General features: G+C 40.6%; 1 protein-coding gene across 7 annotated transcripts in view; it reads right to left on the bottom strand.

Moving 5' to 3' along the window:
• DMD (dystrophin) overlaps window positions 1-16,514 on the bottom strand; it is a 6,826,337-nt gene extending 6,809,823 nt beyond the window's left edge. For all 7 annotated transcript variants that reach the window (XM_078657819.1, XM_078657824.1, XM_078657821.1 and 4 more), the window contains exon 1: window positions 16,273-16,514. In XM_078657819.1, the coding sequence (XP_078513945.1) occupies window positions 16,273-16,303 (31 nt within the window). In that variant the 5' untranslated portion in view covers window positions 16,304-16,514. The remainder of the gene's footprint in view (window positions 1-16,272) is intronic.
• Window positions 16,515-17,191: the final 677 nt, after the last annotated feature.

The raw sequence follows: 17,191 nt of genomic DNA, 5'->3' as shown, positions 1-17,191 counted from the left end.
AAAGTTAAAAAAACAGTATGTACTTTTGCAAGGGCGAAAACAACAGTTGATTAATATTTTAGTCCCTAGTTCACTTAGGTCCCTGTACGAACATAGTTCATTCCAATCCTACGTTTAAATGTTATTTGAAACATGTGTGTCACAATAGGAGTATTTGGAAAAAACTGTATAAAAGTCCAAACATTACTTTCCATGTAGTAACAAATATGATGTTTTTTATGCCTAATATTTGTAATCATCTTCAAACGTACTGTCCTAGAATTTGCCCTACTTCTTTCTACTCCTTCTTTGCTGTAGCTTAATATCTATTGTGCTCTAAAATGCACTCTTCCAATATCGTTGCCCAAACTCTCCCGCTCACAGGCAGCAGCTAATTTATGCTGTTTTCATGCCCAGACCATAGCAATGGAAGAAGCGTTACTCAGCATGCAGACAACATCTTGTACTATTGTTAAGTTTCATTCCTGCACTTACATTGGATGCTTATAGTCAATACCCACCAAATCCATCCAGTTGGGCATTAATCCATAAACGAAATAGTCCACTGAACTTTATAATGATCCATGAAATTGTTAAATTTTTGTTGCAGCTATATTGTCCATACAACATATGGCTATAAATGAAGGGAACTGAGCTAATTTGACATATCTGTATTTAAGGCAATTGATGGGAAGAGTGAAGAAAGGGTTTGTAGGCCCTTCCCTATCAATCCTTCCCAAGAAGTGTTTTCTTGGTAGCTGAGGGGACTGCTTTTATTATTGTTGAGCAGACTTACTAGTAAAGTCATAATATTTTAGAACGGAAATCTGAATGTTGTAAATGACAATACCAATGAAAGGGTTCATGTCTGGACTTTAAATTAAAAATGTATTCACCTTCCAAACAATCTCATCAGAGCAGTCAGCTTTCATTGGACATGTATAACTATTCATTACAATATCCTTAGTGTTATACAATAGGATTTATGTTAAAAGAAATTTATCTTTATCTGAAAAATAAAGATTGCATTTTGCTTATCTGTAAGAAGTGTCCACTTCAATGTGTCACTCTTTCAGTGATTTGGCACAAGCGCATTCCTAGTATGCCCTTTTTTCTCCTTAGTTCTGCAGAATGGAAGGATGAATGTAAGATGGGAGAGTTAAATATGGCATAACCGCCACTTCTACAACCACACAGAAAGTAGCAAAACGGAAATACAAAAAAAAAAAAGATTTTCCAGAAATTCTTGGTCTGATGCAGCAGGCTGCATTTTTAAATCCCAAATACATCTATTTTTTTTTTATATACATATGAGTTTTTGGCAATGGGGACTTCGTTGTGCTACAATGTTCCTTTACGTTTTAAATACAAGTCTTGACCAGATCAAAATGCCTTATTCCAAAGTTGTGAAAATATCACTTCCCAGACTCTAGTCACTGCCTTGAAATTCAACGATCCTATGGCACCTATTATACTCAGTGAGACAGGTAAAAAATAAATGGTGCACAGAAGATTAAAGAAAAAAATCCAGCCTTAGTTTGTAAAAAAGTACTTTTGAGAAGGCACCAGCCATTGCACCCCTTTGCTTGCTTAGATGGATGCCTGTGATTGATTTTTCAGCTGCGCACTTTCTCTTCTTTGTGGATTTGCTAACGGTACTGTTTTCACAGTCAGGACAGCGTGGAGTGAGTTCACCGAAGCTTAGCTTTTAATAGCTGCTGTGCACAGGTATGGATGCGACACTTAAAATGTGTGAAAGGGCAGGAAGCCAACAGCACATAAACACAAACTACACTGTGCTGAGAGGGTAATAATATAACAATGCGTGATCCGTTTAACACTAAAACAGCTCTCTGATTTCTTTGTTATGTAATTGTTATGTTTCTGCGGCTGTAACAGTCTGAGTTAAATGTGGGTGTATTCGGAAAAGGCAAAGAAAGGAATACAATACGAAAAACATTTAAATGCTGCTCGTAGAAGCCTTGAAGAAACCTGCATAGTTATTTTGCTTGAAATGGAATTATGTGCTTTCTTGTACATTTCATTCAAGAAATCTGAGAATATATTTTCGAAATAAGACATCAAATTCTTGATTATTTGTTTGGTAACACTGTACTCCAACATGGTGTGGTTTTATAGGTGTCTCAAGAAAAGTAAAAAACTGTTTAATTTACTTCCAAATGAATATTGAGGGATAGGCGCAGCAAAACCTTGCACACATACAGTAATACAGTGAAAACACTGCAACTGGACACCACACCAGTTTAGAAAAATAAGTAATCTTAATCTAAACAAGACCAAAATGACAAAAATATAAAATACAGTAATAAAAATATGACTTTCAAAAGGTAGAAGCAGTTCTGTTCAAAGCAAATTGCAGATGCCACACTTCTTACACAAAGTATCTTGGATGCCTCAAAAACACAACAAAAAGGGTCACAGGCAAGGTGATGCATTGGTTCCTTACACACAGGGAAGGTGATACGTTGGTCCTTTCCTCCGGGGGAGGTTGTGCGTTGATTCCTTATTGATGCCCAGGGGAAGTGATGCATCAGTTTCTTACCAGAGAGGAGGTGATGTGCTGGTTTCTTATTGTATGGGGAGGTGATGCGTCGGTTTCTTACTGCATCCCCCAGTGATGCAACAGACCTGGCGCCTCGAGGCGATGCGTGACAATCTGGGGCAATGTGTTAGTTCTTGCTTCTGCACCGGTGCGGGGATCTTGGACTCCGTAGATCAGTGCACTCAATGAGGTGCGTGGCGATTTCTCCAGCCGCAGGCAGGTGCTGAATCGCTTTCTTTGGCGATCCATCAAGAAACAAGTGCGGAAGCGTCACGCTAATGGTAGTTGCGTCGCTTTTCCAGCTCCCAAAAGCAGGAACAACCTCCAGAAGCCCAGAACAACAACAGTCACCTCTCTGCAGGTCAGACCTCCCGGCAAGGAAGTTCAGTGGAGCTGAGGTTGAAGTCTTTGTGTCCCTGAGACTTCAGAACAGGATGCAAGCTCTACTTCAAACCCTTGGAGATATTCCTCAAAGCAGGGGACACAGCGCACAGCAAAGTCCTTGTCCTTTCCTTGGCAGATTAAGTCACTGCAGGCCCACACCAGAAAGCACACAGCAAAAGGGCAGTACTTCTCCTCAGTTTCTCCAGCTCTTCTCCTGTCAAAGGTTCCTCTTGAATCAGGGGTCTGGGCCCCACTTCTTATAGTCCATTTCTCTTTGTTCTCTGGAGTCAGAGCGGCTCTGTGCCTAGTCAAAACCAGTTCTTTCCTCTCAGGTGCAGCTTTCGGCAGGAGGTGGAAATATCATTGTACAAAGCACACCATTCAGGTGTGTAGAAATCTCCTCCCCCTACTCTAAATGCAGCCCAGGTTTATTCAGCCCAGCCCTGACTCACCCTTGAAAGGCAGGACACACCTCACCCTCCTAAGTGACTATCTGAACAGAATGCACATTCCCAACCTCTGTCACTCCAAAGCCAGAGAGTCAATACACAAACAAGAAGAGGCACACTGGATGGCTAAGCAAGAAAATTCCTACTTTCTAAAAGTTATATTTTCAAACACAGAATGAAAATCAAACACACTAAAACAAGCATATTTATATTTTGAGTTCAGGAATACTAAATGTTATCTTCCTATGTATAAGGTGGTATGAATAAACTTGCATTCTATCCTATGGGACAGATAGCCTTTTAGTAGTGGAAAAATGAAAATGTCACTATTTCACTATCACGACATGCCACGTACATCAGGGCATGTCCTGCCTTTCATATATACTGAACCTTGCCCACAGGGGTACCTTGAGCCTACCTTAGGGGTGATTCACACATAACAAAAGGAAAGGTTAGGGCCGGGCAAGTGGGTGGACTTACCAGGCAGACATGGCAGTACGAAAATGCACACAGTGGCAGATCAGAGTTACATTTACAGGCTGCTTATGTGGGTAGCACAATTAGTGCTGCAGGCCCACTAGCAGCATTTGATTTATAGGCCCTGGGCACACACAGTGCACTATATAAGAGGCTTAGTATAGTAAGTCAAACAAGCCAATCGTGGATATACCAATCCATGATCACAGTTTACAGTGAGAGCATATGCACTTTAGCACTGATCAGCAGTGGTAACGTATTCAGAGTCATAAAACCAACACAAACAGGGTCCAAAACAGGAGGGCAAAAAGCCTCTGGACAGACCAGCTGAAAAATCCAGATCTAAGAGAGGCCTTTATCTGATCTGTATAATTCGGTAAAATGGGTATGCCGGACCTCAGGGGGAATGGTGGTTGTGAAAAGCCAAGATGTGCCCTCATTTTGATATAGTTTCCTCATAGACATCTTCACATATCTTTATTTCCCAAATCCTTAGTGCTTTAGCTTGGGCCATTTTATACTCATTTGTTTAAAGTCTAATCAGAAATATGTCACACAAAGTGAGGGTCTGTTGGAGTTTATTCTTTTTGTCATTGCACACTTGGTTGGACCAAGACGGCCTAGGTATAGAGTAGGCTCTAGTAGCCTACATGTGAAGCACTTGCCTAGGGTGTCAAATAAGCCTTCATTTATCATAATGACGCTAGTGGGCCAAGAAATGTCCCCAGTATGATAGAGGCTTAGCCTAGCTAACCCTAGCATTGATTCCATAAGGGCACTATTCATACATTCTCTGGTATGCTGATCATAAACTACATGACACCGTTTAATCCTATGCCTATCATTAAATGGCAATTAATTTAGAGGCAGCAAGTGATATGGGTACTTCTGTCAAATGACTGAAGAGGCTGTTCAGTATACAATGAAGGGCATTTTGGTCCCTAGTTAGCATCTTAAAATTGGGCATGTGCCCTCAAAACTGCATATGAATTCAAATGTAGTTGATTCTAGTAGGGCAGCCTGGGCGATTGAGGGTATATGCAGCATTGGGGTCAGAAAGCGAGTGCCCATTAAATGCCCTCAAACCACATGTTAGGGTAAAGGACAGAAGCTGATATGCCGCTCCAGTTAATACTTTCACATTGCCTCTACGTTAATCTTGATTGCTTCTGTGCCAAACTAGCAGAGGATTGATCACAGGTTAATTTAGGGTTTACTTGTGTTTCATCTTGACAAGAATTGTGGTTGCTGCTTGAGTAGGGTTTCAGCCCTTCAACAAGTAGACCAATTTCCCACAGGTAGAAACAGTGCATCTGTGAGCCACAGATTGGAGAGGTGCCCACACTGAAATAAAGTTAAGCAACACTAGTTGCATCAAAGCTTGAAAACAAAGTAACCAAAACCTTGCCCTGGGGCCACTGCAAGAGCAGTGGGGCACCCCCAAAGAGGTTCCAGATCAGGGTGAAATCTGATAAATATATATTCCCCATGAGGGTGAAGTGAGTGTCCAGGAAAGGCAGGGCCCCTAACATAAGCAAACCTCTTCGACATATTTGAAAGGCCTTTCTGAAACTCATCCTGGTTGTTGAGCCTGATCCTTTTTGCAGGGCCACTCTCGATTTCTGCTTTCTGAAACCACTGCTGTTGCCATTAGGTCTCTATGGACTTTACCACTGCTTTCCATTGCTAACATGCTTGTTCCCGCTCTCTCTCTCTCTCTCTCTCTGAAACATGGTACAATTGGCCTACTGATGATTGCCACACTAAATGTACTTGTAAGTCCCTAGTAAATAGTATTATATGTACCCGGGGCTTGTAAATCAAATGTTACTAACAGGCCTGCAGCACTCATTGTGCCACCAACTGAAGTAGCCCTTTTAAAACATATCTCAGGCCTGCTGCTGCAGCCTGTAGAGCAGTTTTATTCTGTCATTTGGACCTGGCAATATAAACATTTTGCCAGACCCAACCCTTTCTTCTTAATACATATATATCTCCTAGAGTAGACCCTAGATGCTCATAGGTCAGGTATATTGTATAGGACATGTGGGTTTAGGTTTTACATGTCCTAGCAGGGAAAAACTCCTAAATCTCCTACTGACTAATATAGGGTTAACTTTTTGCATTTAATAGGTGATAACTTTTGATTTGAAGTAGGTAGAGACATGGTGTTTACAGTTAAAGGAATTGCAATTTAAAAACCTCTTGAATTGTAGAGTCAGATTTAAGTCACAATCCTAAAAATGCCACTTTTAGATAGTTGTGAAAATCAATGTTAAAGCCCGTAGACTGGTTTTATCTATTATTAAAAGTAAATTTTGTATAGGTTATGATTAAGTCAACAGGTTTATGTGTTTTAAGACAATGAAGTATTTTCAAAGGGTCTAGACTGTGCTTAGAATTGGTGCTTACTGATGTACAATTTGTCAAATGAAAACTCACCAATAACAATAACAGACTGGGTAGATCGGTTAGTTGCCCACTGTTATATTTCTTTAAGGCTATGAGATAAGCAGCCTGCTTATTTCACAAGATACCTTTAGAAGGGGCTTACATATGTCATTCACCTGGCTTCTGGTATATATTTGCAATTATTTTAGTAGTATTTAGTTGCATGTGTATATGTTTCCTTATTTAAGAAACATACTAATGGATTAATAAATTACCGATATTTTGTTCATTTCTAAGTTTTGAATTTCTAACCTACAGCACATCTTTGAGTGAGTCTTTGACTGCTCTGCATGGCTAACCTGAGACTGAAGTGCAGACAGGAGTACCATTTTGAGAATCAATGGTGTGTAAGCTCCAGTACACTGGAGATCAAAGACCTCCATTATCAAATTTGGGGCCAAGCATCCTCAGATTTCCAGGAACTGGTTTATCACAGCATTTTACTCAGAATGAAAAAAGATATTGAGAAGCAGACCACATCTGGAAAAACAATGCTTACATGATAAGTGAAATATATGATAATATTAATCAATTCTTTTACTGAGTACATCTGTGCACCCAAGCAGCGAGGACAAATAATGTGAATATTTTCTTTGCATATGGTAAATGCAGCTAAATTCCGTAAATGAAAAGACAGGTGCATTTGAACACTTATTGTTTACATATAATGCTAATGCATAACTTTCCTATGTTCTGTAGGACGCCTTTTATCCTTTATAACACACAGCAGATCATGACCTTCACAAATATATTGCTATGAACCAGCTGATTTTTTTGCAGAATGTGAGCATCGAAGGACTTTAGTAGTACATTATAGAATGGAAAGCTGCTGCCTACTTTACAATCCAATCAAATTCTGAATGCGTAAGAGACAAAAAAATAAATCAAGGTCATCATTATTGTTTTTCTGTGTGATTTGAATTGCCTTCGGATTGTATTCAGAGGATGACAGATACAGCAGAGCTTACTCCATTAACAGGTATCTTCTATTATTTTATTTTATTTAAAAAAAATAACTTTCATTATAAAATTATAGTTGCAAAGTTAGAAGTTTCCTAGGTCTTCTTACATTGTCTTAATGGGGCAAACCTAACAGACCAATTTGGTCATCTAGATAAAAGTCATGTGAATTAAGACTTACTCTTTAAATAACTGTTGTGTGCATACTTTACAAACTTAACATCTTCAGAAGACCTCTACTGGGGCTTAAAAACGTTTACCACTCCACCCGAAGTTGGCCTGTAAAACAGGGTAGTAATACCAGGCATAGTTTTTAGGTTTTGCCTGTGTTGCAGGGATTCTGCAAAACACAGAACTATGCAGAGGATTATTGGGCCTTAGTGTATAGGGACTGGGTCTTCCTACCACTTTGGTACCCACAAAAGCAGGACAGACTAGCTATAGTGTCTCACTTGCTCTCCTACACACCTACAGACACCCCAGAACACAACACTCCCAGATCTCTCAGGAATCACCATAACAAGACACACCCTTTTGCTCACACTCTTGTTCTCGCCACAATCAGATCTGACAGAGACACTGAATAGTTTAAAATATTTATTTTAACTAACGTGCCCTAATATGCAGTATGCGTGCCACAACAAGTAGGAAAACGTATAATACAAATATATGCAGCATAGCACCTAGTCCCTAAATCTTGAAGGGAGATGTCATCATAAAAAGACAATGGAGAAAAGACTAGAGTGCCTAACCTCCCTCCCCTTGCTAAGAAGAAATATTATTATATAATAGAAGATCTCTGGGCTTTGTCTGCAGACCCCTTACCTTAGACTATAGATGGTAGATCTACAACATTAGCGCTGTCTCACTCTTCTTCCTGGAAAGGTCCCTTTCCAAGTGTGTATCACCTATTTGTGTACCCCACTAAAAACCCAAGTATGCTGTCCAAACAACTGATGCATCAGTATGTTTTGTATAATGGCTACGGTCTGGCCAGAACAAAATAACAAGGGGCATTGTTGTTTTACCTTGCACATCATGTTAAGTCAACATCCCAGGAACATGCAGAGAGTGAAAACAGCGAGGAGTTCTCATGAGAAAGCAATCATTGAAAGCAATGTAAAAGTAAAGACGTCTAGTAACGTGCTCAAAAGCAGCAGGCAAGCTGCAGCGTGCTCGTGCTAAGTTAGGGAAAAACGGCAATGTCCCTATGGGCCACTTGAAGCCTCCCCTTGGCCAGGGTGTTAGCCCTTTGCAAATCACAAAAATCAAAGGTAAGCAGAGACTTAGGTGTAGTCCAATTGGTGTAATTTCCCCAATTGGGCAGTCTAAAATGTTATCTATTCATGGTTAGTCAGCAGAGACACAAATGTTGCAGGAAAAGGGGAAAGCCATGAATTCCAGAATGGTATCTGTCCCTTCCATTGTAAAAAGGTAAGCCATCCAGCTGAGTAGGTCGAACAAGCACATATGCTCCTCATATCCGAAAGCTGTTAGGAGCATCTCAGGGCAATCTGCGTTAACCTCGATAAAACTGCGGTCTATGAGGCACTGCGCAAGAGCACATGTACTCAAGTCTGCCGTCGGTCCAAGTAGAGGGTCGCACACCAAATGCCTTCCTGCGGCACTTATCCGGTCATGGGCCTTCAACTGAGCCATTAACAGATCGTATTCCAGGGCAGGTTGTGTGGTATTGGACAGGCAGACATCCATGGTCCAATGAAAAGGGCACCAGAGGCAATGGAACACATGTTGCATGCAGGTGAAGTAGGCATAACGGAAGAGCAACCAGTAGTCGGTGGTAAAAGAACAGATTGAGCCTCCATTGCGAAGCAATAATAGGAGCACCAGGGGAAACCCTCTGTAGGCGCTGGAAAAAATAGAATGAATAAAGGCCGGAATTACTCCAAAAATGGTCTGAAAGGAAGAAACTAGGCCGGATCTCACAAGTTTTAAAAAGTGAGCAAGGCCCTCCGTATCAGACGCAGTAAATATTTGGTGTATTTATTTTCTAAAATGGAGAGTGAGATTTGTGTTTGGAAGCAAGTGTATCTCGCTTGGTGTTCTTGCCACCTGCACTTCTTGTTGAAACAATAGCGCGTTGAGTCTCCGTAATTTATTGAAATTTGTTTTCAAAGTTGGAATAGAAGGCCAAAGCAAACTATCGACAATCTCAAGCGGGTTGGAAATAGGACATTGTTGCAACATGTAACACATTGTGAAACCGTTACTATATATGGGATGCCAGCTCTCAAGCCGCAGCAGTCGTGGTTATTGAAAATATGATAACTACCATTAGAAAGCAAAGTTAATACAGGAATAATGGCTGGGACAGGGGTACCTCTTAAAAAACAAGCCAGATTAGGGGACAAAAAGTTACAGGCTCCATGAAGCTTAACTTGTTTACAGACTAGTGAATGGCCTACTGTGGAATAACATTCCTCCCCTGTAAAGAAAACTTCCTTCTCTGCGCGCAGACATCTGTAGGAGAAAGGTAACTACCATAATTTGTGAATATAATTATTGCCGAGATGTTCATATCTACCAATTGAGTAGTGTTTCAGGCAAGCTGTGAACTGAAAAGGGCGATTGGTAATGAAATAAACCCATCTGAATCAGTCTCGACCACGGAAAACGGTAACTGTTCTAATTGTTCAATATGTAACAATGTGTATGTGGCATCTTTCTTGGACAATAATTTCTGTGTATTAGTCAAATTAAACGGCAAAAACAGTACAGAAGCATTAAAATAATCCCATGGTACTTTTCTATTTCTGAGCATTTGCAACATCCAAGCAAACTGCATTACAGAACATAACTGATTTTGACCCTGAAATAAAACAGACACTTCATGTTGAACAATGTCAATAACAGATGATACAATATTATCTAAAGTATATATACGGGAAGACAGTGTATATATTCTATTATCGACAACTGCAATAACTTTTTCTAAATTAGCTTGATCAATTTGGCGCAGATGCACCCCAGCCTCCATCTGCGTCAGTTTCCAAAATTAATTATAAGCTGAATAAATAAAATGTTTTGTATGAGGGGATTTCGGACCTAAAAGAAAATCAGCCAGATCAATATCACCTGACAAATGAGAGAAGATTTTTTTCACAGACGACAGTGTTGAATGTTCCAATCATTGCTGACATAATTTACCCACTGAATATGTGGTAACTGCACGTGAATGTGGGAAGCGTGGATCAGGTCTACTTTGACTAAAATTTGTAGCATTCAAAAATCATCATTGACATGCATTTGTCAGCCACACTAACCATCCCAAGGGGTCAATATTGGAAGAGTTAAGTGTGCCATTTCGAAATAAGACAGCCACGTTTTCAAATGTGTGGTTAGTGTGTGTTTGCCTTGTATCATATAGAGCCAATGAGGGAATGGAGAGAATATTTAGATTTTTCGCCATGGCTAAACCAAAACAAGTAGTCTCTTGTACAGTGTCATTTAAAAATAAGATTTGAGACGGTATCAGACATGCACTATGCAAAGCTTCAGTGCCTTGCACTTGCCAATCTTTAGTGCCCCAAGTGGGTTTTAAATCAATTGTGTCCTTCCAATGGTCATAACCCTTCACGGACATATCATTCCTGAAGGACATGGAGTAAACCAATTTAGTGTGCGTTAACATAAATTCAGACTGAGGAGGCATCTTCAATTTATAAAAATTGGACTGTGGGTCAAACAGATTGTAACCGGAAAATACACAAATTTACTTTGTTGGGTCTCCAAACTACCCTGTAATTGTGTTGGACAGTGCTCCCATTGGGTATAATCAAAAAAGACTCTTTGAGTTTTAGTCCTGTGCAAACAAATGATGGCCATAATGTTGCTAGCACAATAAATCTGCCTAATTAGCTGAATTCAAATACAAATCTTCAGCTTCAAAAGCAGCGTAATAATTTAAATTAGAGAACAATGAATGAACGGCATGAACATCCCAGTCATCCGAATGTTTGTCAGACAAAAGCACATCCCCTAAGGAAATGGGGAAGACACATGAAATGTTCAAAATTTTGGTCAGACCATGGACATCATATGATACTTTATCCCAGACAATGCCATCAACAACAGGGAATGCTGATATAATGACAAGGGCCTGGTCTCTTTTAATAAAATGGAATGACGTGTGAGGGGCCAGAACTCCATCTACAAAGTAACACAGCAGAGTTAAATAATGGCCAATAATGAGTAGGAAAAATACAGTCATAAATCCAATCCTCATAAAGAGGAATATCATTGTAAGCACCATCCAGATATATGTTCAGTGCGGGACCAAGTAAGTCTTTTTAAACCAGGAAATGAAAACACTGGCACGGGTAGGGGTCTCTGGCACAGAAAATGATGAGCCAATAACAAAGAACCCAACCTGTCTAGCAATAATATGGGGAGTGCCTGTCAGGGTCACTACAAAATAGGTACCTCGCTGAGCTAACATAAACAAATTCCCCCAAACAAAATAGAGAAGAAATATTTTTTATGTATGGTAAAATAGATATCTTTTTTATTTTATTATTTCTGGTATTACCAACATTTTGTCAAAGTTTGCAAAACAATATAAAAAAATCTTCTCTATTTTGTTTGGGGGAATGTATTTGTTAGCTCTGCGTGGTACCTATTTTGCAGTGACCCTGACGGGTACGCCCCATATTATCTCTAGACAGGTTGGGTTCTTTGATTGTTATTGGTTCTTGTTCCCCTATCCGACCGGTCTATTATTCGCCTCCAGGGGCCCCTTTGTCTCAGTGGTTACAGAAGATGATGAAGATGGTGTGTCAGAGGAAAAGCTATTACAATCCATATAATAATCACTGGACCCAAGCTGAAACAATGGGGAATGTTCTGCATTGGATGTTCCAGGCATGAAACACTCAGGATTGTCAATTATCACTTCAACTGGAGGAGAAGCATACTCAATATCCACAGATGTGGATGTAGTCGGAAAAACAGGCAATAGATTAATTGATGATTCCATCTCCCCCTCGAATTGCTTCGGAGTAGTCAAAGAAACAGAAACCATCAGATTCAATGAAAGATCTCAATGTGGAATGCGTGGAGGCTTTCTATTCAGTATCTGCCATATCGTGTAGCTTGACATACTCAATGGAAATGTAACTGTTCTCCTTACAACCAGGTAAAGGAGGCAGGATCACAGTATGGGTGCCTTTCAAATCAAGGACTCTGACAGGTGCACGTTAGGATGGGCCAAATTCTTTTTTGTTCTCCACCTTTTCTCGGGCCAGATCTCCAACTTTAGGAAGCCAGCAAGAAACAGGAATCAGCATCGCTGGATCCACGGAAGAGGGCAACTGGGCTCTTGCTTGGGAGTCATGAGCTTTTTGTAGATCCTGTAACATACCACAATGATTATCTACATCAAAGGTTGCGGCAGCCGCCACAACGTCTAGACCACAACTGAATTGCCCTCAGGCAGGTATAAAGAAGGAAATTGCAACTGAACCCCCAGAGACTTCATCGCATCCCGGTAAGCCTTAGAGGCAAACACAGGGCCATGGTCAGAATGGAAGGTACCACAGGCAAATGTCCAGACAAAGACACGCAAATCCTTAATAACAGATTGAGCGTCAGCACTACGTTGTGGCGATACTCAAAGGAATCTAGTGCATGAATCCAATGCAACCAAAATATGATTGAAAGCAGTGTCTGATGTCAATGGACTGCAGTGGTCAAGATAAATGCTGCCAAATGGCTGATTAGAGATGTGAAGCTGAGTGTGAGGTAGACGTGCAACAGTAGAAGGCTTAATTTGTTGACAAATGTCACAAGAAAGTACATATTTATGTAGCTACTAGAATATCATCCTCAATTTTTGTCATAGAACTAGTGACTGCTGCTACTGAACAAGTGGCTACTGCAGATTTGGCTGCCTCATCAGCCAGTTAATTACCAACAGCATGTGCTCCCACACGTTGATGGCTCAAAGTATGGTTAACATGTGTGAGTGGCAAGCACTCCTTAAGAGTGGCCACTGTAACCCAAAGAGTTTTTTGCTTAATTGTGCAACCTTTAGAATCACAAAAATCATTTTGTGTCCAGAAGAGTCATTGAAGGATTGTAGACAGTAAAACGAATCGCTCACTATAAGCATAGTAACATCTGGATCAGCAAGTTCATGGAGCCAAAACCAAAGCACGTAGCTCTGCCGATTGAGCCGTGCATTCACTAGGAGACTGTGTGTGCACCAAGGAGGATTTAAAATTAACGTCAACAATGTCACCTGCCACAATTGCGCAGGCTGTGGAATAAGAATGTTTAGATCCAATGGCGGGCTGCTCAGATCCATCAGTGTAAATAATGCATTTGTACAGATCAAGATGAAGCAATGACTGAGGAGGCGAGTGAACTTGTTCATATTGTAAAAACTCCTGTGTCTGCGAATACAGGTCAAGGATAAAGTTGCCGTCAGCCGACGTCAAAGAACTAGCCCATTGTATCCAACGTGGATGCAAGGCTTTTTGGAGCACTAGCCTTTGTAACTGTTTTCAAAGTAGGTACAGGCGAGACCATGAAGATGTGTTTGCCCTGTTCCATAGAGAATTCTTTCCGAATCGCCATTTGAACATCCATAAAAAAAATCTTTAGAAGAGAAACGCATCTCTGCCAAAGTGTACAAATGCAATTTATATGCAATGGGGCCCGTGTCCCCCTCATTGAACGCAAAGTAAGTAAAACCCAATGCACCTGGTACAATCCGTATGACCAACTTTGTAGAATTGTCTTGTGTCAACAAGAAGTTGGTCACAAGCAGGTCAGACTGCAGAGACCGAAGAATTACGGCATGTTCCGGAAGCCAACAGGAAGTTGGACAAGAAGGTTGTATCAAAGAATTTAAAAAAATGCAAATATTGCAATTTTTTAAGAGTCGAGGAAGGTTGCAATTGAGCACATTTATTCAGAAAGTGGGGGGCCAACCCCCTACCTTCATTTCTGAGTTCGTAACCAAGAAAAAGAACTGCAAAATAGGCAATATGCGACTTGGCAAAATTACATTTGTATCCCAAGTCTGCAAAAGACATAATCATGCGGTCCACTCATTTCAATTCATCATCCATCAAATAAATGTCATTAACGTATGAGAAAGCATCACGGTCAATCTCATGTAAAACAGACACTTTGCGTGCCACAAAAGCACAAGACTATTTTTATATCCCATATGCAAGCACCTATGGGATTCACAGGCATTTTGTTCTGTAGTCTTATACTGGTCAGATTTTTTTCACAGATATTTTGTTCTGTAGTCTTAACTTGTTGGATTTTTTTGTTCATTACTTGTTTCTTTTAAAACGTCTCAACCTTCAGAAAGTTAACAAAGATTGCAAAAGTTTTCTTCAATTGTGCAATGAAAATCATTTGTACCATCGAATACACCTAGTTTTAGCATGGGTGACTAAAAGGCACCATTCTACAGAATGTAAATTTAATAAATAAGAATGGGTAGCCCATATTAACCCCCCCAAAAAATGACTACATATATTTTTAGAGTAAAGTTAGCATCGGATCAATTTACAGAAAGGTCCCGCGCTTTGGAGTCCAGCAAACAACACAACAACTGCTGCCTGCACTACCCAAATTCACCATAAAACAAGTGTTATGGTTTTAGAGGGAGCCTTTATCAGATTAACATAGCACAGCTGCCCTTTATTCACCCTTAGACCTTCCTGTGATAGAGACACCAGATTGGGAACAAGCATCAAACACCCCAGGAAGATTGCAGAAGTAAATCACATATGTCCCCAGGATAAAATACTTAAAGAAATGAGTCAGATGCACACACTCATAAACACAAATAACTGCATAGCAGAGGGCCTAGTAGTAAGGGTCACCCTAAATAACAAGCATGCCACAACCGACCACCTGGACACCCTTAGACTGTGATCCCCAGTTGGTTTTTACGGCCCCTTCTATCAGAGTAGTCTCAAGCATCTAAACATTATGACCCACTGTACCAGAATTTCCTGCACAAAGGGGGATGAGCGTCTCTTTATTGCACCCACTGTACAGTTTAAAGCATGCCATGTACCCAATGCAAATTGAATTCCAACACGCAACTGTAAGAGATGTGGCGACTATTCCCGGCTGTTATTGTTTAATTGAACTTAAACTGTTCCTGTTTGCCAAGCTTCGCTGTACTCCTTCTGGATAATCAGAACCTTCTTCAGCAGTGGTTTGGATGAAATACCAAAGATTTTCAATGCAGCTGTAGTAAAAGGACAGAGTCACTGAAACTTTTCATTGAGGATGTTTGCACTACAGTTAGAAAGGCACAGTGGGTCATCAGAGGACTATAATGGCTTTCCTGCAGGAACTGAGTTTTGGCATGCATTTCTTTCTTCACATTTTCATTTACTGACAGCATTCGTTCCTGACACCGTTTCCTACTAGATACATGCATCCTTCCATAAACCATTGTATAAGGCTTGTGGTATGCTTGCGACCATCACTTACTTTGACACAAAGCTGTATGCACTGTGTGAGTAATGGCCGTTTGGGAAAATACATTGAATTATAACAAAACGTTAATATGTTCAGAAGAAATGAAAATCTGTAATAAATCAAAGGAAGCAATGTTGCTGCACATCATTGTCAGTTGTAAGAAGCCATTAAACATTTCAGCAAATTAAAGTGATAATAAATGTGAATATTACACCACATCGAGACACAGTTTCCCGTGTATTTGTTTAAACATAGCTTTCATTCCAGCAGCAAACAAAAGCAATAATAATTTTAAAAAAAGTCTGCGAAATATGGTAATATGTGCTCGGAGGTGCTTACTGATGGCATGTTAAACTTCTAGTGCCCGTGCAGACTTTTAAATCACAGTTCGTGCAGACTTTTAAATCACAGTTCAAAATAACCATACGCAAATATTCGACAGGTGCGCAGCTTTACACGGGTTGTCATAGTATGTCCGAGCGCCCTAGGAAATATTTCAAATTTTTTAAAAATCGTATTTTTCTGAATACTTACAGACATCGTCGTCTTCCTCGGACCACATCATTGGACTCAGCTAAATATGTCCAGAAAAAAAGCAAAACTTCTCAATAGAATATTGTCCTGTAGCTTTAAAGGATGCGGACTCTGTGATGTTCATGTAGTCTGTGGTTGTGGAGAGTGGGGCAGTTGGTGTCTGGGGTGCGAAAAAAGGGGAGGGGACCGCGGCGTCTCTTCTTTTGTGTAACAGTGTCGCAGCCCTTGAAATAAGTGCGCTCAACTAAGCGCTTGTAATGTGCAGGTCTGTCTTATTGGTCTCGAGCAACCGTGCTGACTAGCAGCGAGCGCTCTGCTGACATTCAGCATGGTAAGTCCTGCCAAGTTTCTGAGGAGGCCCGACATGTTTCAAATTCCATGTCCTGCGCAGAAGCAAACAACTTGCTGGCGCTGAAGATAAGCGAGTTTCCCATAGTAGTACTGCCGATGAACACTACATATAAGGTTCTGCTTCGAGGAGGACGGTATAATGATTTAAAAGTGCGCCACCGCTCCTAGTATTACAGCGTCCACTGCAAGGCTCCAGAAGGATATTATTCTCCAGGCTGAGGCAACGGATACTCGACGGTTACAAAATCGAGCGTTATATTCAAAGGGGATAGTTGTTCGCTGTTTTAATCCTACACAGTCACACCCCGCGTTGCTCGTTGCCCCATTCCTAGCAGTTTTTATGTGGGTTTCAATGCAATTCATTGTTTCATGCGAAGTCATTTTTCAAACTTCGCTGCTGAAACTCAAATAAGTAATGTATGTTTTCCTCAGAGAATACGTTTTTGCCATACCTTATTCACTTCTTTATCAACCCAGGGACATATGTACAAGCAGGGGCGGCTTTAGTGCTGGTTGCGCCCGGTGCGACAATATTTACTGGTCCCCCTTCCCCCCAAGTTACCTTCTC

Source organism: Lissotriton helveticus, chromosome 8, assembly GCF_964261635.1.
Source record: "Lissotriton helveticus chromosome 8, aLisHel1.1, whole genome shotgun sequence".
Lineage (NCBI taxonomy): Eukaryota > Metazoa > Chordata > Amphibia > Caudata > Salamandridae > Lissotriton > Lissotriton helveticus.
Note: the sequence above shows the minus strand (reverse complement) of the source record. Positions and strands in the feature narration are given on the sequence as shown.